General features: G+C 36.9%; 1 protein-coding gene across 10 annotated transcripts in view; it reads right to left on the reverse strand.

Moving 5' to 3' along the window:
• The window catches only part of LTBP1 (latent transforming growth factor beta binding protein 1), a 384,917-nt gene that overhangs the window by 49,324 nt on the left and 314,069 nt on the right, over positions 1-21,524 (reverse strand). For 4 of the 10 annotated variants that reach the window (XM_069495133.1, XM_069495132.1, XM_069495131.1 and 1 more), the window contains one exon: positions 12,584-12,595. The exons of the other annotated variants lie outside the window; for them this stretch is intronic. In XM_069495133.1, coding sequence (XP_069351234.1) covers positions 12,584-12,595 — 12 coding nt within the window. The remainder of the gene's footprint in view (positions 1-12,583; positions 12,596-21,524) is intronic. 10 annotated transcript variants of the gene reach the window in all.

Consider the following 21,524-nt stretch of genomic DNA (forward strand, 5'->3'; position numbering starts at 1 on the left):
AATCAGCAAATGATAAAGCATATTACAAGTTAAATTTCACATTACAGAATTTGGCTTGGGGGGAGTTCACATTAATAAAATTGAGGATTTTTTCTTTTAAGAAATTTTCTAGAAGAAAGAAATTTTCTAGAAGAAAAAGAAGATACATTCAATGATTTCTAGCAACTGTTTCACGTCCCTATCTAATTCTCCAGCGCTGACATTACTAAGCATAAGTTCAGAGACTGCCTCACTTTTGAATCACCTACTTCAAAGTTTACTTAATTTTCTCAACTCAAAGAAAACCGTGTCCCTTCTCCTTTCAAGGTTGGGCTCCTTCTCCCATCCCAACCCGTCTCTTTGCCCTGTATTCCCACCTGCTCCTCCTTCTCCAGCACCTTCAATTATTCCTCCCCTGGTTCCTCCCCTCACTGCCCTTGAAAATGTTAAAATAGCCTGAAAAAGCTTTCACTTGATCATGTTGTCATCTACTGTGCTTTTCCTCTCCTTCTATCCCTGCAAAATGTCTCAAAAGAATTATCTGTGTCCTTGCCTTTATTTCCTAATACAGCGTTATCTATAATGGGAAAATAATAGCAATAATGAATAACAATATTCTTAATATTGCTAAGTCCCTACGATTACTATGAGGATTAAGCAAAATAACACATACAAAGTACTCAGAAGACTTCCTGGCATGTAATGCAGGAAGCATCTGATATACTGCATATTGATATTATTATTACTACTATCACTATTCATCTTCCTCCTCCTTCTTAATGACCTACAATCTCACTTCTTAACTCTTAATCCTACTGAAATTCGTCTGAGAAAAGGCACCAGTGACCTCATTATTAAATCTGACAATCATCTTTGGTCAGTCACCCTTACCCTGTAAGTCTGGTAAACACCCACTCCTTGCCCTCTCTCTTCCCGTGTTCTGTGACAGAATTCTCTTCTTGTTCTACCTCTAGCCACTCTGGCTTGCCCTCACCCTTTCACAGCCTGAAGGTGGGTGTCTGCCAAGCTCCAGCCCTCCCTGGGATCTACGGCAAACTCAGCCCTCTCCAGCCTCTCCCAACTTCAACTACCACGGTCCGTGGAATAAATCCCAAACCCTCCTTTCCAGTTAGGATCCTTCTCCCAAGTACATTTCTTATTCTTAATCATTTCCATTAGATCTTCTGCCATAATCTCAAACTTATCAAGCCTAAAGCTGAATTCACTGTCTTCCTACTAAACCCCATTTCCTGACCTTGGGGAAGGACCTTGGGGTCCTACTTCCATCCTTCCTTTTTGCCTCTCTTACCTCCCTACCTTAAATTAAAAATCAATGAAACTATTTCACATCTAAAAATATGAATCTCCCTTGCAGCACCTAACATAAAGACGACACTCAATAAATCTGTTCTGACAGATATTCAATTTGTCAGCACGAGGCTGGGATTACAATTTATTTACTGATTATAACTGTGAGGAGGAACTGCCTCATGTCACCAAATCACTTAACACAGGCCACTGCTAATTTTAGACTTCCTGAAATGGGGATATGTCAATAAGATTATGTTATTCATTGAAGCACAGGGATTAAGGGCTGGAAAGAAACTCAGAAATGGTTCAGCTACCACTTAATACTGAAGATTTCCCAGTCTCTCTCAAGGATTGACCTCTGTTCTTTAGAACAATTTATTGAACACCTATTGGACATGTTGATAATAAATAGACTTACTATTGCTCCTATATACCCTTTATCAGTGAATGTAATCCCCTACCCAAGCCAGAAACCTTAATGTCATCCCTCCCCCTCTCCCCCTCACTCCCTATTTGGTCTCTTATCTCTATCCTGATAGGACTCTTACTCATAATGGTTTTAGCTGTCTCCAGTCTTGCCTCCTTCCCTCTAATCCATTCTCCACCTAACAGTTGCCAATGTCTTCTTTCCAAAAATGCAAACCCACTAGTGCCGTCCCCTAGATCAGAATGTCCAGAATCTCTTCTTGGCTAGAGGATAACCGCCACCTTCCTTAGTAGAGCACCATTCATCATCTGGCTCCCGCCTATGTGTTTGGCCACAGTTCTCAGGCAACCTCCTTCCCCATTGGCACTACAGCCCAATTGGCGTACTAGACTTCTTTGAAAACCTATGGTCTTTAATTTCTCATGGACTTGTTGCGCACTCCTTCCTCCAATGGAATCTCCCCTTTCTCCAGCCTCACCCCTTGGCTTCGCTCAGAAATTCCTTCTTGCCCTTTAGGAGTTAGCCCAAGAGGCCACAGGACATGTCCTCTCTCTGTGGCACCTTCCTTAGCCACTGCAAAGGCAGACCTCAAGGCCCCTTCTCTCTGCCCCCAGAGCATTTTGTGCCCCTGCTGTGCTTATCAGGGCTACTTCTCAGGGTGGAAAACCTTCAACATAACCTCACCAGAAACTTCTTTCCTTACTAAAATGGGAGTGGGACTAGCAAAGAAGGAGGAAGGGAAGGAAAGTACCAGAAATCTGGTGACTTTTCCATCTAGATTCCTAAAGTAAAATCTCTTGCTTTCCTTTTTATTAATTCTATGCAATTATAGCATAGGATGATTTCTTGTTGCAGTTCCCCAGAACAGGAAGTGAATAATTGACCTGAAGGCGAATAAGCCCCAAGCCAGTTATGAATTACCGGGCGTCTTGCAGTCTCAGACTTACTGTAACAGTGATTAACCAAGAAAGTTTAGATGAGCAATATTTTGGATTTGAATGAATAGGAAAAAATAACGTGGAATGCTGCTAGAGACTAGCTCTTCAACAACTAATATTTTATAAAAATGATATAATGTAACTCTCAGCAGTTTCATGTTTTCAACAACGAGGTGAGGTAATAGCTTAATAAAAGGACATTTGTTTCACTTCTCTAATGACCTGTACAAAAAAACATTATTTCATTAGAATTTTCTTTGATGATGTGAGCTCTCTGGGATATTTTTCCATTCTTAGTCTTGTCTATACATAGAATGATAAGAACTGCTACAATTAAGAGTAACTCTATAAAAATAAAGCAAAATGTTAAGAAATTTATTACGTTAGAATAAAAGCCCCATCAAGATTAAATGGACAAGTGAAAGCCATCCTCTTTTGCTGAAGCTGAATTTTGAAGATGAAACTCCATTTTGAATCATCCAAATATTGTATGGTTTCTTTTTGCTTAATGAAGGGTGATTCTGTGAAAACCACCAAAGCAATTCTGCGTGGGGATCTGTAAGAGCCATGTATGATATCATCAGCAATACTCTCTAAGAGATTAGTAATCACAGGAGTGATTGGTGATCTTTCAATTGTCAACCCAGATAAATTAGGTATGCTATTGCAAGAATTGTTGATTTATTATATAAGTGTTTGCTGTTTATATTTTACTCAACAAGGTAAATATAAATATTGATGTTTCAGTGGAAATATAATCAAGGAAATTATATAGAGCAAGGATGGTGAATCACTGATATGAACTCCCCAGTAACAAATTACTGGGGGAAAGTGAACACAGTTCTGGGTGACTGGAACTGCCAGTGGCTCATTTTAAACGTAGCAATGTCGTCAATGACTGACAAGCCCACACTTTTAAGAGTCTTAACTATTGATCTATTTTGGTAGATCAATTTTCCTTGCCTACATGCTTTTTACTTAATTCATTTTTCTCAATGAACCAAAAGTTTTTCAAAATCTACTTATTCTTTTCAGGGATTGTACACATAGGAGCAGAATTCTAACACACGCATCCACCAATTCTCAAATAATTGGTGTCAGCCACTCATTTAGGTAAAGTGAACGATGAAATAAGGAACATGTATAAGAAGGCATGATTTTCTAAAAGGAGCTGGGGTCAGGTAAACCTTGTTAACTGACCAAGAAATTTTAACTGTGTTCAAAGACCTCAATAATGAAATTCGGAACAAACCTCAATGGTTCCTTTGGGTTTCCTGTATTATTTACAGGAAAGTCTACATGTATCTGCATATATTCAGAAAACTCTATGTACACAGTGAAAAAGAAGTATTTATATCTATCTTGTTAGTAAAATGATTTGTTTTTCTTTTTTTAAACATTTCATTTTACCAACAAAACAGATACAAATACTTTTTCTTTATTCTCTGGGTTTTTGTTTTGAATTAAGAAAAAAGTGGCCAGGCACAGTGGCTCACGCCTGTAATCCTAGCACTCTGGGAGGCCGAGGCAGGCGGATTGTTTGAGCTCAGGAGTTCGAGACCAGCCTGAGCAAGAGCAAGACCCCGTCTCTACCAAAAAAATAGAAAGAAATTATCTTGACAACTAAAAATATATCTAGAAAAAATTAGCTGGGCATGGTGGCACATCCCTGTAGTCCCAGCTACTCGGGAGGCTGAGGCAGAAGGATTGCTTGAGCCCAGGAGTTTGAGGTTGCTGTGAGCTAGGCTGATGCCACGGCACTCTACCCCAGGCAACAGAGTGAGACTCTGTCTCAAAAAAAAAAAAAAAAAAAAAAAAAAATGCTTCTTTTCTTCAGTTTCATAACATCTCCTACCTTTGTTTTATTGATTTCCTTCTTCCTTCTCAGCAAGACCTACCCACCTCTTAGGGGAAGCAGCTTATTAACGAGTTAGCCTTCCTCCTGCTGCCTGGACACTCCAGAGAGGCAGACAGTGGGAATGGGAGTGTCATTTCTGGTAATGGATCATTCACAGGAAAATCTCCACAGCTACTGCACAGTTGGGAAGAAATGGCCTTCCTGTCATCAGAACATTTTTAGATGAATCACATGGTCCATCTCAACTTGAAGGAAACTTGAAGATTATCCAGTTTGACTCTTCATTTTAAGAACCAGAAAACTGAGCCCTAGAGAAGGAAGGTAACTTGCCTCAAGGTTACACAACCAGTTAGCAGTAGAGCTGGCAAAGGAATGGAGCCTGGCCAACGAACGTGCTTCTAAGTTTGTAGCTCTATCCATCCCGTCCTCTTGCCTCCCACCATAGTGATGGTGATAAAAGGCCAGTCCTTGATGCTGAATAGAATCAACCAAATTGTGAGCCCAACAAGCACACTGGAGTTTGTTCACTACAAAGATGTGTATCTGCATCAGAACATACTATCTGTTACTCTTGGACTCATCACTTACTGGCTTGCAGTTTATAATCAAGTCCTTTTATCCTTAAACAAGACTAAGCATCTTTTTCCTTAAAACAAGAAGTATCAACATACATTTTAAATCTAAATACCAGAGGGAATGAAGGTCCTGAAGAAGATGTTTCTCTAGGAGACCCTTGGAAGAAAGCACATCCGGTATCAACGGTGTGCAAGCCTCCGGAGGCCCCAGGACTATGTCTAGCATCGGTGCTCTCGGATCTCTTCATGAAAAAGAAATGACCCACTATTTCAGCCCAGAGCTGCCTGACCAACTGGAATCAGTTAAATACTTGGTGCCAGAATCTTAGGAAAACAGATCCAAAGAAAAGGGGCTTACGCTGGAAATGCAGCCCTCCCACTCCTTACCGAAAGGAACGGAAGCCGACCCGGAGACAGTAAATCCCAGCCAAGGAGTGGGATTGAAAGATGCTAAACCAGCTGAACAGCTGCCCAAAGGAATTTTAAAATGGCATGGCCTCTGGCCCAAAAGCGATTGAGGTCCCTCTCACAGCGCAGGAGGGATGCCAGCGTTAAGCGGAAGATGAACATAAGGCCTAAAGAAAGAAAATAAAATTCAGCCAATAGGAAATTAAAAACTGGATTTGGAGATGGTCCAGGCAATACAATAGGATATGGAAAGAACCTTTTAAAAAAGGCCCACTGAGGTCTGGCAATGTCAACATGGCTGGAAAACACGGGCCTTATGTGCTATGGAAAATAACTTTGTCCTGGGGAAAGGGGATATATCGGCCAGAAACAGCAAAAGATGATGTCCCTGAGCAGACATCCATGCTGTCCCCCTGACAGAGAAAGGCAGGAAAAGAACATGGGGGTCTCGCTGGTCACAAGTCTGTTCTGAAAGCTGGAAGTCCGGGAATAGCAATAAGGAATGACAGAGGTAGCGAGTTATTTCAAATTCAACTAACCTTCAAAATTACCCAGCTGGGCCTCAGTTCTAAGTTCTAAAACAAAACTTTGCCCTGATTTTCACCAACCACTATGTAGACAACCTGTGTTCACCATTATATTTAAAGACACCCTATTAAAAACCATCCTAAAAAATCACAAATATCGCCCTAGTTATCCAAAACCGTGGGTGTCATCCTTGATTACCTCCCTACACCCCATCACCACACCCTTCTGATTTTACTTCTTGGTTCTGTCTCCAAATCACTTCCTTCCTCTCCAACCGTATTTAGGGCCTCACTGTCTCTTTCCTGAATTCCCCCCTCCTAACGGGGTTTTGTGCTTCCAGCCACTCATCACAGCCCCAAATCCATCCCCTGTGATGACAGAATGAAATAGTAAGGTCAAGTAATTCTCTGCCTAAACCTCTTCAGTTTTCTCTGCGGATAATAGTATAAAGGCCTTTGCCACATGTCGTCTGAGTTCATTCCATACTTGGGTTCTCAAGTTATTTGCTTTTCCAAGTGGCCTCTCGGCCCCTGTATCTTCTTTTCCCTTCATTCCCCCTCTACTGGACCATTCCATCAGGATCAAACATTTTCCGCTGTCTCCCATCTTAAAGATAACAAAGAGTCTCCTCGCACCATAATCCCTTCATCTAGAGATGTGTTTATTTCTCACCCCTGTTTAACAGCCAAGGTTCATGACTTACGTACATGGGCTGTGTCCACTCCATCAGTTCTTATTCACTCTTGGGTGGCTCCTGAATATAAAACTCCACTGAAACAGCTCTTGATACCTGCACCATTTTGTAAATCCCAAAGAATTCTTCATAATAGAACTCTCAGTAGTTTTCAATGCAGTTGACTACTCTCTTCTTGAAGCATCCTTTTCCCCTGGATTCCGTGGTCCTATATCCTCCTACGTTTCCTCTTAATCCTTAGGCTACTCCTACATAGTCTTTCTCATTTATTTGACCCCTAAATGTTGGAATTTCTCAAGGCTTACTCCTAGGCCTTCTCTTTTTCTCATTCTGTGTTATCTTTTGGTGGCCTAATCCATTTGGATGGCTTCAAATACCATCTACATCTGATGACTCCCAGTTATATCTCCAGCCTAGATTTCTCTTCTGAACATTAGACCTAACTTGATCCAATTCCCTCTCGGACACACCCACATGGATATTTCATAGGCAACTCTAATTTAACATACCCCAATTACACTCTTGATCTTTAAAAAAAAAAAAATTGCTTCATTTTTCACCATGTCAGGAAATAGCACCACCAAATACCTACTTGCTAAAGCCTGAACTTAACCATCTATCCTCAATATTCCTTCTCCTTCATGTCCTATATACAGTCCAACTCTATATTCTAATCTAATACCAGGTTCTACCTCCAAAATTTCTTGAGTCATTCATTCTCTCCATCACCTTGCCACCACTCTAGCCTGAGCTACCAATATGTCTGGCCTGGGCTATTCATTCTAACAATAGCCTGGAGATATCCCAACTTTCCTCTTGCCCCTCTAATCCCATTTACAAACAGCAACCTGGATGACAGATACCGCTGTCCTCTAAAAATATAAATTAAATCACTGAATTAAAATCAAATGGAAGACTCCACTCATTAAAAGAAACAATCATTTTATGTATCACTAAGAAAAAAAAATAAAACTCCAAGTTAAACTATTTTGCACTGCTGTTTAAAAATTACACATAATTTTAAAAAATCAACTGCAGCAAGCATCCCAATATTAAAGTGTGAAAAAATATGCATGTTAGAAATGATGAAATATAGTATATCATTATCCTGCTTATAATCTATCAGTCTGTTTCAGTTACACTTGGAATGACACCCAAACTCTTTACATTTCCTGTGAAGTGTTCATATTCTGTCCCTGCCTCCCCAGCCTGATCCCATGCCACGCTTCCTTCTCCCATGAGTACTTCTCAGTACTATGGGAGTACTATGGGAAGTACTAATCAGGCTTCATCCTGCTCAGCTTTTGAGATTAGATAAGAATGAGCGTGTTCAGACCATGCTGGCCAAGCACCAGGCATGGCCTTTCTCTTGAATGTATCTTGTATGTACTTCTTGAATGTACCAAGTACTTCTCAGTCTCAGAGCCTTTACCCTGAACCCAGCTCAACAGATTTAATCAAAACAAAGTCTTCCCTCCTCCTTCCTCTCACTGTCCCTATTCTTTCCTTCACAGTAGTTGTAATGCTTTGTAGTCATATGCTTTTTGGAAAGCTTATTTGTTTACTGCTTGTCTCCTGAATATGCAGTTTCTACAAGGCAGAACTGATGTCTGTTTCACTCAGCACTGTATGTCTACAGTCTAGAATAAGGTTGGGCATATAACAGGTGTGCAATGAATACTTGTTTGATGCAAGCAAGCCTTCTGCAATCCAGCCTTTGCCTACCTCTTCAGCTTTATCTTATACAGTATATCACTTTCCCCTCCCACATGTCCAACTGGAACTATTTTACTTGCAGTGCCCTAACCCTATGCAATATTTCATGTCTCCAAATCTTTGCTTGTGGGATTTAATCTGCCAGGAACAAACTTCCTCCCTACAACTTCCATATAGCATTTTTTTACCCAGATGATTTTCATCTGTTCTCCAAGCCCTTTAAAGCTTAGCTGGAGCCTCCTGAAAGCTTTTCTGACCCCACCTGGTGCTGAAAAATGTGTCTACTCCCATAGCTTCTTCTTATCCACCAATAAACATGTATGAAGACCCTAAAAATATGAAACATCACATTATCACCAAAACCCAAGGCTAAGCACTCATGACCACAGCTCAGGAGAAAGAATGGAGGTGGGCTAGAAAAACAATTAGTAACCCAGCTCATTATCACCTCATTCAAAAGCAATGGTTAAATTAAAGCTGCACAGAAGGTAGCTTAAAAAATAGTATTTACAATGTAGAAACTTGTATTAGAAATTATCAAAGACAGACTTGAAAAGTTCTTCTAGAATGAAGATAAAAGAACATAATGATAGCAAGAAAATGTTGCATTCTCAGGTGTATCAAAGAGTTAAATACAAAAATAACATCATAAAGATAAACTACCACAAGAAATATAGGTAAATATACAATTGATCACAACAGGACAGGGAAAATCGCAAAAAGCCGTGAAAGAAAGAAAACACTATAAAATTTAAAAGTGAATTAAAGAATGGGGAAATATTTGTAAAATATTGATAAATGATGATTATATTTAATACACATAAAACAGTTAGAAAACACTAAAACTCTACCTCAGGTGAAAAATATTATGGACACCTGTGCATAATATTATGCATAAGTCTTGTAGGCTTAGGCAGGAGGCTTAGGCAGGAGGATTGCTTGAGCCCAGGAGTTGGAGGCCAACCTGGGCAACAGGCGCCTGACTTATGTTACTCTCAAAATCAGAAAAATTACATACTTGCAATCAGCCATTTGAAGATACTGAAAATATTTTAATTATTTTACTTGAGTATAAAGATATACCTGACCCTAACAGGAATAAATATTTGAGTAAGATAAAACTGTACAAACAAAAATAAGATGAGTATTCACAAATATTTTTAAATATATTGAAAATTTTAACTTTTTATTATTTCTTCTGATTGACAATAGACTGTTTTAAAATAGGGTGTTTTACTTGAAATGATAAAAATAACTTAAGAGAAAATGCTACTGATAATTACTAATTAATAGTATAAATGTATTTAAGTTAGGAGATCGTAGCAATTCTCAACAATTGCAATTACTAACAAATAAGCAAATACAATCCAAAACTCCCAAAACAACAACAAAAAAACCCACATAAAACCCTTTAAAATGCTTTTTAGTCTAGCCAAATTTTCTTACATTCAAAGCTATTTGTTTAGTTTACAAAACTGTGGAGACTTCCCAAAAGTAAAATCTTCTGATCATTAATTCAGAGTTTTTGTTGAATGAAAAAGAAAAACATTTTGGAACTAATCTTTTCCTTAAACACAAATGGTAAATTGCCAGTGGTGAATGTTTTCTTTCTTAGATGGACTTTTCTACTATATGTAGATAATTATTATATACAATTTCACTTTTTATTATGAGAAAGTAGATCTTCTGTGAATATGTTTCAGATTCCAAACTTATCTCAATTTTTGGTGCATTTTATTTCTTTTCATACACTGTTGTTATAAATCGTAGGGAAACAAAGGGGGGTGGTAAAATAAAAAAACTCCAAAATAAACCAAAAAAAGGGGGAGTGGGAAAGAAAGAGGAACAAACAATGGATGAGATTAAAAAACAAAAGTAAAGTATCAACTTAAACCCCCAAATACCAGTAATTATATTAAGTATATATAGACTGGATATTTCAATTAAAAGACAAGGATTGTCAGCCTGGATTAGAAAACAACTATATGCTGTTTACAAGAGAAAGGCTTTTTAACATAACATGGAAAAGAGAAAAAAGCATATGCTGGACTGATAAAAGACAAAGTAGATTTACAGGCAAGGTGCATTGGTGGGGACATACAAGGACATTTCAAAGGAATAAAAGGGTCAATTCACTAGGAAGATACAACAATTCTATATTTAATCTACTGTCAGGAAATATATAAAATAAAAACTGGCAAATTAAAATAAGAAACAGACAAATCTTCATAATAATCATGGGAGATTATAGGACACCCCTCCCACTAATTTATATAATAAGCAGACAAAAAAACCAATAGGAATAGGGATGATTTGAACAATACAATTTACAAACTTGCCTTAATTGACACATATTATATATAGGTCTGATTGTACAACATAGATTGTTTTCAAGTATACAAGGAATATTTATTAAAATTGACAATATTCTGAGCCATAACAAATTTCAAAGATTGAAGTCCTTAGAGAATATTATCTGACCATAGTGGTTTTAAGGCAGAAATCAGTAATAGTATCTAGTTAAAAGATAACTAGAAATATCCCCAAATGTCTGGATATTAAGCAACACACATCTAGATAATTTATTGGTCAAAGAAATGACAATGGACTATAGGAATATTTTAATCTAAATAATAAAATATAACATATCAAAACTTGTGGATACAGATCAAGCCAGAAGTATACAGCCATAAAACATATGTTATAAAAGGTTGAAAATCTAATGATTATGAATCTATTTCAAGAAGTTGGACATAAAGACAACTTAAACCCAAAGAAAGTAGATAGAAAAAGTAATAAATATAAAAGCAAAAATTAACAAAATAGAAAACAAAGATAGAGAAAACATAAAAGTTGTTCCTTTGCAAAGACTAATAACCCTAGGAAGACAGATTAAGAGAAAATTAGAGAAGGTACAAATTATTATACTAAAATTTTAAAAAAGACATCACTACACATTCTACAGAGAAAAGGATATTATGAACAACTTTGTGTCAATGAATTTGGAATTTAACCTAAAACGGATAAATTCCTTGAAATTTCCTTGAAATGGATGAATTTCCTTGAGTTCATGTTTTCCTTCCTGTTAATGTTCTTATGAAGTTGTAGAGGTTGTTATAGTCTCATAAAATGAGTTTGGAAGTGTCCCTTTTTTCTGTTTTCTCTAAAAGTTTGTGTAATATTGGTGTTACTACTTCTTCATCTTTCGCAGAGAATTCACCAGTGAGGTCATCTGTGCCTGGGATTATTGAATTATTGTTTTTGTTTTGGGTTTGTGTGTGTTGTACATGTTATGAAGGTTTTAAAATTGCAGGTAATATTTTGTTAATAAATAAAATATTTACACTTCAGTCTTTTCATGTCAGTTTGGTAAGTTTTGTTTTTTAAGGAATACACACACACACACACACACACACACACACAGCTGGAATAAGTACATGATGTTGGGCATACAGCTAACATCTTGGACCACAATATAGAAATCATGTGTCAAGAAAAGCAGATAGATATTGTCTGGGTCCCAGTACTGTAAACTGCATTATCAACCCTGGATAACTTAGACTGATACATAGAGAGAAATAAACTTTTATCTTGTTTAGAAATCCAGCCAATGTAATTCACCACATTAACAAAATAAAGGAGAAAATAATATAATTATTTCAAGAGATGCAGAAAAGGCATCTATGAAACCATTCATGACAAAGACCATTAGCAAAACAGAAATAGAAGGGAACTTATTTATCTGATAAAGAGTATTCATTTAAGGGGAAAAAAAACACCTACGGCAAACATCATATTAAATGCTTTCCTTGCTGAGATGGGAATGAGATGAGGAAGCTAGCTGTCACCATTTCTACACACCACTGCAGAGGTCCTATATGGTGTAGTAAGACAAGAAAAAGAAATAAAAGGTATATTTATCAGAAGAGAAGAAATAAAATTAGTATTACTTATACAACAAAATTGCATATGCAGAAAATACAAAAGAATCTGCAGATAAACTACTAGAATTAACAAGTGAATTTAGCAAGTTCACAGATACAAGATCAATGTACGAAAATCAATTTGGTGCTATATACTAGTAACAAACAATTATAAGGGTGAAAAAATTCTAAATACCATTCATAGCAACATAAAAATACTGAATACCCAGGAATAAGTCTAAAAAAAGTTGTGCAAGACTTTATACAGAAAACCACAAGGCAAGGCCACACAATGTGAGCCCACATGGTCTCCACACAGCAAAAAATATATACAAAAAAATAAAAAATAATAATAAAAGAGAAAAAAAAACTATAAGACACCAAGACAAATGAAAGAAACCCTAGGTAAATAGAGGGCTATGTCACAGTTATGGCTTGGAAGACTCTGTATTATAAAATGTCAAATCTCCCCAAATTAATCTATTGATTCAATACAATTCAATAAAAATCTCAGCAGTTTTCTTGTGAAAATTGATCACCTGATTATAAAATTTATATAGAAATGCAAAAGGCCAAGAATAGCTGTGGCCACCTCAAGAACAAAATTGAAGAATTTAGAATTTACAGAACCAAATAATAAAATTCATTATAAAGCTATTATAATTAAGACAATGTGCTATTTGTACAAGGAAAGATAAATAAACCTATGGAATGGAATGAATAATCCAGAAATATACCCACATGTAGTTGACACCATGGTTCATGACAAAGTTGCAGCTCAGTGTAGGAAAAGGCATTCTTTTCAATAAATGGTGATAACCTAATTTGACATCCATTTAGGAAGAAAGGAAATCTTCACCTCTACTTCACACCATAAGCAAAAATCAACTTTGGGGGGATTACAGATACAAATAAACAATAAAGCTTTTAGAAGACAACATCAAAGAATATCTTAATGACTTTAGGGCTTGCAAAGATTTTGGACACAAAACATAAGGCTCTGAAATGAAATACTGAAAATACTGGACTTCATTAGAATTAAGAACTTGGTTTCATCTAAGTTACCACTAAGGGAGTTGTTGTTTTGAGAACTTCATTTTTGAAGAGGTTTGTTACGCAGAATTAGATAACTGAGACAATACCTGAAGAGCCAATAAGGGTAGGAAAAGTTGTTAAACATCAGTCCTCACTAGGGAAATGTAAATTGAAATTGAAACCATAATGAGATACCTTTACTCAACATGGGTAAACCATAAAGGCAATGAGAATGACAATGACAATTATTGATAATGATGTGGATCTGGAACTCTCACATTCTGCTGGTGGCAGCGTAAATTGGTATTCTGAAAAAATTATCTATGAAAGTGAAACATACATATATTCTATGACCCAACAATCACACTTAGTGCTATCCAACAGAAATTACTGATTATGCCCACTAAAAGACACATTCAAGAATAGTCACAGGAAATTTATTCACAATAGCCCCAAACTGAAAGCAACCCAAAAGACCTTCAACAGTAGAATGGATACATTATTGTAGTATATTTATATAACAAAATAACACATAGGAATGAAAATAAATGAATTGCTACATATAACAAGATAGATGAAGCTTACAAATATAATGTTGAATGAAAGCAGCCAGATACAAAGGAGTACATATTATGATTACATTTATATATATAATGTTCAAAACCAGGCAAGATGAATCTATAGTGATGAAGGCAGAACAGTGGTTACTGAAGTTTCAGGGATGCTTCAGGGAGCTGGTTACCAAGGATGTACACTTTGTAAAAGTTTATCAAGCTTTATCCTTATGTTTATGCCTTTCAAACATCAATTAAAAAGTTTACTTAAAAAAAAAAAGCGAATTATACTACAAGGCTATAGTAACCAAAACAGCAGGGTCCTGGTATAAAAGTAGAGACAGAGACCAATGGAACAGAACAGAGAACCCAGAAATAAAACCATGCTACATCCAACTGATCTTCAACAAGGCAGACAAAAACATACACTGGGGAAAGTATTCCCTATTCAATAAATGGTGCTGGGAAAACTGGATAGCCACATGCAGAAGAATGAAACAGGACCCATATCTATCGCAATACACAAAAGTTAACTCAAGATGCATTAAAGACTTAAATATAAGACATGAAACCATAAAAATTCTAGAAGAAAACATAGGAAAAACTCTTCTAGACATAGGCCTAGAAAAAGAATTTATGACTAAGACATCAAAGGCAAATATAGAAGCAACAAAAATAAATAAATGGGACTTAATTAAATCAAAGAGCTTCTGCATAGCAAAGGAAATAACACAGTAAACAGACAACCTACAGAATGGGAGAAAATATTCACAAACTATACATCTGACAAAGGACTAATTTCCAGAATCTACAAAGAACTCAAACAAAAAAGCAAAAAACAAACAAGCAATCCCATCCAAAAGTAGGCAAAAGACATAAACAGAAGTTTTTCAAAGATAGACAAATAGCCAACAGACATATGAAAATATGTTCAATACCACTAATCATCAGGGAAATGCAAATTAAAACTATAATGAGATATCACCTTACCCCTATCAGAATGGCCATTATTAAAACATCAAAAAACAACAGTGCTGGTATGGCTGCAGAGAAAAATGTTATACACTGTTGGTGGGACTGCAAATTGAAAAACAGCATGGAGATTCCTCAAAGAGCTAAAAGTAGACCTACCATTCCATCCAGCAATCCCACTGCTGGGTATCAACCCAAAGGAAAAGAAATCATTTTATCACCAAGACACCTGTATTCGAATGTTTATCGCAGCACAATTCACAATCACAGAGATGTGGAATCAACCTAAATGCCCCTGAATACATGAGTAGATAAAGAAAATTTGGTGTATACACACACACACACACACACACACACCATGGAACACTACTCAGTCATAAAAAGGAATGAAATAATGTCATTTGCAGCAACTTGGATGGTACTGGAGACCATTATCCTAAGTGAAGTATCTCAGGGAATGGAAAAACAAACACCACGTGTTCTCACTAATAAGTGGGAACTAAATGATGGGTGCACATGGGCACAAAAAGACATAAAAGACATTGGAAACTAAGGAGGAGGAAGGTGGGAGAGGTGTAAGGGATAAAAATTGACCTATTGGGTACAATGAACACTGTCCTGGGAGCAGGCACACTGAAAGCCCTGACTTTAGCATGATAGAGTATATCCATGCAATAAAAACTTTTGTGTCCCCTTAATATTTTGAAATTAAAAAAAAAAAAAAAAGAGCAGCCAGGTGTGGTGGCTCACACCTGTCATCCTAGCACTTTGGGATGCCAAGGTGGGAGGACCGCTTGAGGCCAGTTCAAGACCACCCTCAGCAACACACAGTGAGACCCCATATCTCTACAAAAACAGAAAAATTACCTGGGTGTGATAGCACATGCCTGTGGTCCCACCTACTCAGGAGGCTGAGCCAAAAGGATTGCTTGAACCCAGGAGTTTGAAGTTACAGTGAGTTATGATGACACCACTGCACTCTAACCTAGGCAACAGAGAGAGACCCTGTCTCAAAAAAAAAAAAAAAAAAAAGCTAATCTATACTGCTAAATTTCCTGTTAAAGACCATATTACCATTTCAAAAGCTCATTTTGTTTCTCTATTGCCCATGGGTAAGAGATATTAATTGTGTGTGCCTGTGTGTGTGTGTGTGTGTGTGTGTGTGTGTTTTAAACAGACAGGAGGGCCACTGGAATGCATATATATTCAACTAAAATATTATGGAACTCTGAGTAGTAATCTTTTACATTTCAAACTGTATTGACAAGCTCATTCAGTGAGTGAGCAAGAAAACCGGGCAAGTGGTCTGCCCAGTCTCCTCACTGAGGGAGCTTACATAGCTAAGGTTTTGTATCTGGAAAGGATATTTGTGTCATTAGCAGCTCTGAAAGCAGAAAGTTTGTGCTGGGCACATATCTTCCCACTCTGAGAATGGAGCTAAGGGGTGCTGCATGGGGAAGCCACCACATGTGCCAGATGTTTGTTCAGTTACTATAAACCTTAATATTATATGTTAAAATCCAAAACTGAATATCTGGGACATTGAAAGGAAAAATTCTGAATTAGGTTTAAAAGTAGTATGTTTTTAATGAAACACAAAACATTCCTATTTTCCTTTCACAAAAGCAAAACCTATAAACACAGTAAGCCATCTGTACTTCTTTAGAAAAAAAGAGAATCAAGGTATATTTCTAAATTTAAGAAGACATTTTCTTCCTATTTCTTCCCACCATGGGCTGCCAGTATATAAAAATTGGAAAAGTACATGAGAAGGATTTGAATTTTTTACAGAAAAGAAATATAAAAATTTAAAGGGAAAAATTAGGAAGAAAGCCTCAAACAGAGAAAGAAAGAAAGAAAAAAAAAAAGCAAGCAAACAAGCCTACCCCACTTTTCTACTCCGGTAAGTAAAGAATTATAAGGACTATCACAAAAACTGGAATGTTTTAGCTCTGTTATAAATAAATTCCATGCCATTCAGGAAAAGTGCTTTAGATGCTACTGGAAAATATCCTGAATTTCAATTGCATATTTCTTCTACCACAATTATTCACAAAAGATAATATATGTGAAATATACATTTTGTGTTTTTACACTGTTATAAACTTTTCAAAAGTGCTATTACTTGGTCTTAACATATTTGTTTACAACCATGTGGATCCTCTCTGCATTAATTTAATAGTTCTGCATTTTTATACCTGTTTTTTTTTTTTAAATAAACATCTTATTCTAAATTTAGAGCAATGCTGTGTGCTTTCTCTTTCCATATAGCCTTTCTGACACTAAGCGGTACTTCCAGTGAGGACTATGAGAAAGCCTGAAGCACAGGCCAAACATATCAAACCCCAGATTCATCTTTTTGACACATAGGCCCCAGAGGCAACATAAAATCAGCCAAAAAAATTCTCATTTTTTTCACTATTCTAATTTTTCTCTTTCTATATTCAAATAGGAGGCCAAGAAAGATCAGTTATAAAACCACAGAAAATACACAGTGTACCTGTAGAAATAATATCTCCAAATGCTTAAATGCAAACAAGCATCAGCACTGGCCTCCTGTTTACTAGTGACTGATTTAAACTTGACATGATTTAAAACTTGAAATACTTAGTGGATGGATGGAGAAAGTCATATGGAACTCTTAGGGAAAATAAAGGATGAAGAATTAAAGCAAATTACATACAAATGAATTACTATGCTACATTCTATATGATTTGCAATACATTTGAGGTTTAAAAATAGACAGAATATGATAATTCATTGACATTTGGACCTGGAATTAGAATTGCCAATTTCATTCACGAAGGCTTATTTAATCTTCGTGTTGTATATTTCATAAAGACCGATATTATAAAAATAAATAGGTGTTAAATGTTGCCTCCATTGAGGTGCTCACATCCCAAGGAAACAAATGACAATACAGCATTCCTCCTTTATTCACAGGGGATACATTCCAAGACCCCAGTGGGTGCCTGAAACTATGGATAGCACTGAATCCTATATAAACTATGTTTTTCCCCATTCATACATATCTATGATGGAGCTGGACTGCAAATTAGGCACAATAAGAGATTAACAACAACAAAAGAGAACAACTGTAACTATATACTGTAATATAAGTTACGTGAAGTTGTTTCTCTCAAAATACTGTAACATTTTTGGATTGTAGTTGACTGCGGGCAATTGAAACTGTGGAAAACAAAACTGAGGACAAGGGAGGACTGTGGCAACTTACCAGTGTAAGAAGTGCTAATATAGTAACAATAACTCACATTCATTGAGCATATTCTATGGACCAGGCTCCATTCTAAGGTGACGCATGCCAACACACATCAACTTCATATACGTATAATTATCATCCTCATTATACAGATGGGAAACTGAGGCACTCAAGATTTAGTAATTCACCCAAGTTCACACAGCTTAGAAGGACTGGAGCAAGAGTCCAAGCCCATGTACTCAAACTCCACAGCCAAATTTCTTAACCACACCTGTACCCAATAGTTATTCAGGGTATGCTTTAGAGAATTAAATCTTCAAAAAATAGGGACGCCTTCACAAAAATGCATGACACACTCAGTTTGGAGTAAGTTTATCATGAATGTTTCCTAATTGTCTAAGATGAGCTACAGACCATCGCCTCCTTCCTTCAGTCACCAAATATTTATTGTGCTCTAACTAATTACTGATGGTTCTGCTTAGGATTTTTTGACTTTATAGTGGTGTGGAAGTGATACGCATTCAGTAGAAATCATACTTTGGCTTCCCATACGACCATTCTGCTTTTCACTTTCATAATATTCAGTGAGTTACATGAGATATTCAACACTTTATTATAAAATAGGCTTTGTGTTAGATGATTTTGTCCAATTGAAGGCTAATGTTAAGTGTTCTGAGCATGTTTAAGGCAGGCTAGGTTAAGCTATGATGTCCACTGGGTTAGGTGTATTAAATGCATTTTTGACTTATGATATTTTCCAACTTAACAATGGGTTAATCATAACATAACCTCATTTTAAGTCAAGTAGAGTCTGTATTCCTAATGGCACACAGAGCTGTGAACAATACAGAAAACGATCCCTGTCTTACTGGCCTTAGCATCGGGCAGTGGAATCCAACAATGAAAAATAAACAAGACAAAGAAGTAGAATAAGGTAGTGAAGAAGAACAAAGCAAAAAAAGAGGAACAGGAAGTGAATGAATTTATTATGGGGTGAATGAATCTGAGAAAAGGTGGTCAGAAAAAGGGCTCAGTGAGAAAATAGCATTTAAAGACAGACCCACAGGAGGCAAAAGAAAACAATCACTGCACTTATTAGTATAATAAATCTCCTTATTTCAAGCTGTTTGTTGTAGCCAAAATCGTATCAATTAATACTTAACCTACCTATAGGTTTGTTGCGATTAAATGAGAAAATGGGTACAATACACTTAGCATAGTACGTGGCTCGTAAGAACTCAGTGAATGCTGTTATTATTGTTGCTGCTGTCTTAATGAAGTCATGAAATCAGATATATGAAGCAACCCCAGTCCACTCGCACTGGGAGTCCAAGACAACCACTTAACAGTCTATCAGTCAGATGTCTAACAAGTAACTGTTTCTGGAATCAATATATGAGGCATTACAATTTAGGTCTAAAGTATTAAATACTGCTCACAACGGGTTTCTGTGATCTAACGAGAACTCAGGTTGTTAATGACATCCAAAGACTCCCCAGCAAATTAACAGATCCAACAAACCCAACACACGGGGCGTGAGCCGGGTATCAGTATAAAGTGTGCAGGGTCAGCTTGCTTAGTCACAGGCTTCACTTTCTGGCAGTCTCGTGTCTACTTTTTGGCTGCAAGCAAAGTGTTTACTTCTCCTTCTATTAACAGATGATTTTCCATAGCTCTGGGGTTTGAAAAGGTCAGCAGTGATAAAAAAAAAAAAAAAAAAAAAAGGCTTAGGAAGAGCTCTTGAGTTTTTTGCTACTATTATGAATTTCTTTACACAAATGTTGATAAACGGAAGATAATCAAGCAATGCATGGAAAATCTGCATTCCGGGTCCAAAAGCAGCTTATTCCAGCAAAATTTCCTCAGCTCTCTCCCTAATGATTTAAACATCCATTTTCACTCACTTCTGCAGAAGTACATTCACGGGAAGGGTGAGTGTGAACAGTAGCCTTTATAGCTGGAAGCCACTTCCTTTCCTTACCTGGAATGTTGTTAGAACCTTTTTCCTTTTACATGCGGGACAGATTGGATCCTGTTGTTAAAAGTAAATTCCCTCCCTTTAGAAAAGAAACAGTCAAGTCGTACTCTCTTAGTAGATTTTTCAGTTTCGGACCCTAAAGCTATTAAAAATCTAAAAATCTTTAGGTTAAGCAGCAAGATGTAATATATTAATGTGTTAGAGTACTTCAGTGTTCTACTCGGCTAAATCATTTTCAAAAATATTTTCTCTTTGGTGATAGACATAAAGTTCCATACCCTGCCACAAAACCACCAATTGCCTTGGAGCATTGTCAACCATGGCTCTACGCTTTCACACTCTACTCTGTTCAGAGAAAATGTACCTAAAAGTCTGAAAACAACCATGTTTGCTCCCAATTTGTTATTTCTTTGATTTGGCAATGTTGCCTTTTCTGTGTTTTCTGGTTCCCGGGCAATCCAAAATTAGTCTAAGAGTTTGAACCCACCTTGTTTTGGTCATGATATTCTTGTTCTCAGTAAACTGCAAGAAATGGGCCATCTTTACCAGTTATATGGCCATCTTTACCGGCATGTGCTATATTTTCTCTTTCAGATGAATGCGTTAGCAAGGACTGGTTTATAGCGAATACCTAAGAAGGTATAGGGATCAGAGTCTTCTATGGTTATTACAGGACTTCATTCTTTGAATACTTTTGGTAAAATACTGTGCAAGTCAGAGTTCAGGCTAGATGTTATAAGACATCCTCTTCCAATTTTGCAGCTCTCAATTTCTCAGTCAATATTAGAATGTTTTGAAAACCAGGAGCAGAAGCTGCTGATCACATATTCAGTCTGAGGTGTGATTTCGGAAAGTGAGAGATGACATTATTATTGTCATCACCATCACTATCACCCCAGGGAAAAATATATAGGAGTGAAATATAGGGTTTAATTGAAGGATTTTTGATTTTTCTTTTTCAGTAAAAAATAGGTGATGCCAGAAATGTATCTGATTTTTTTAAACAGACTATTTTTAAGAGCTGTTTTAGGTTCACAGCCAGATTGCAACGAGTTCCCATATTCACCCTGCTCTCCCCACCCTGGTCCCCAGGCTCCTCCACTATCAACATCCTGCACCAGAGGGAAATGTTTGTTATGACTGATGAACTTCTACATCGACACGTCATTGTCACCCGAAGTCCACAGTTTACAAGAGGGTTCACACTTGGTGTTGTACACTATGTGATTGTTTATTCCCCTGTCTGGACAATTCACGTTGGCAGTGGGGAAAAGGCACTTAGCCAGCCATCTCATGCCCCCTTGTCTATTTTTGATGAGCCTCTTTGTCCCTTTGCCAGCAGAATACCAGTTCGAACATAAGAGGCACTTAATATGGCTTCATTATTTTACGCAGACACAAAATTTTA

Source organism: Eulemur rufifrons, chromosome 19 (assembly GCF_041146395.1).
Source record: "Eulemur rufifrons isolate Redbay chromosome 19, OSU_ERuf_1, whole genome shotgun sequence".
Lineage (NCBI taxonomy): Eukaryota > Metazoa > Chordata > Mammalia > Primates > Lemuridae > Eulemur > Eulemur rufifrons.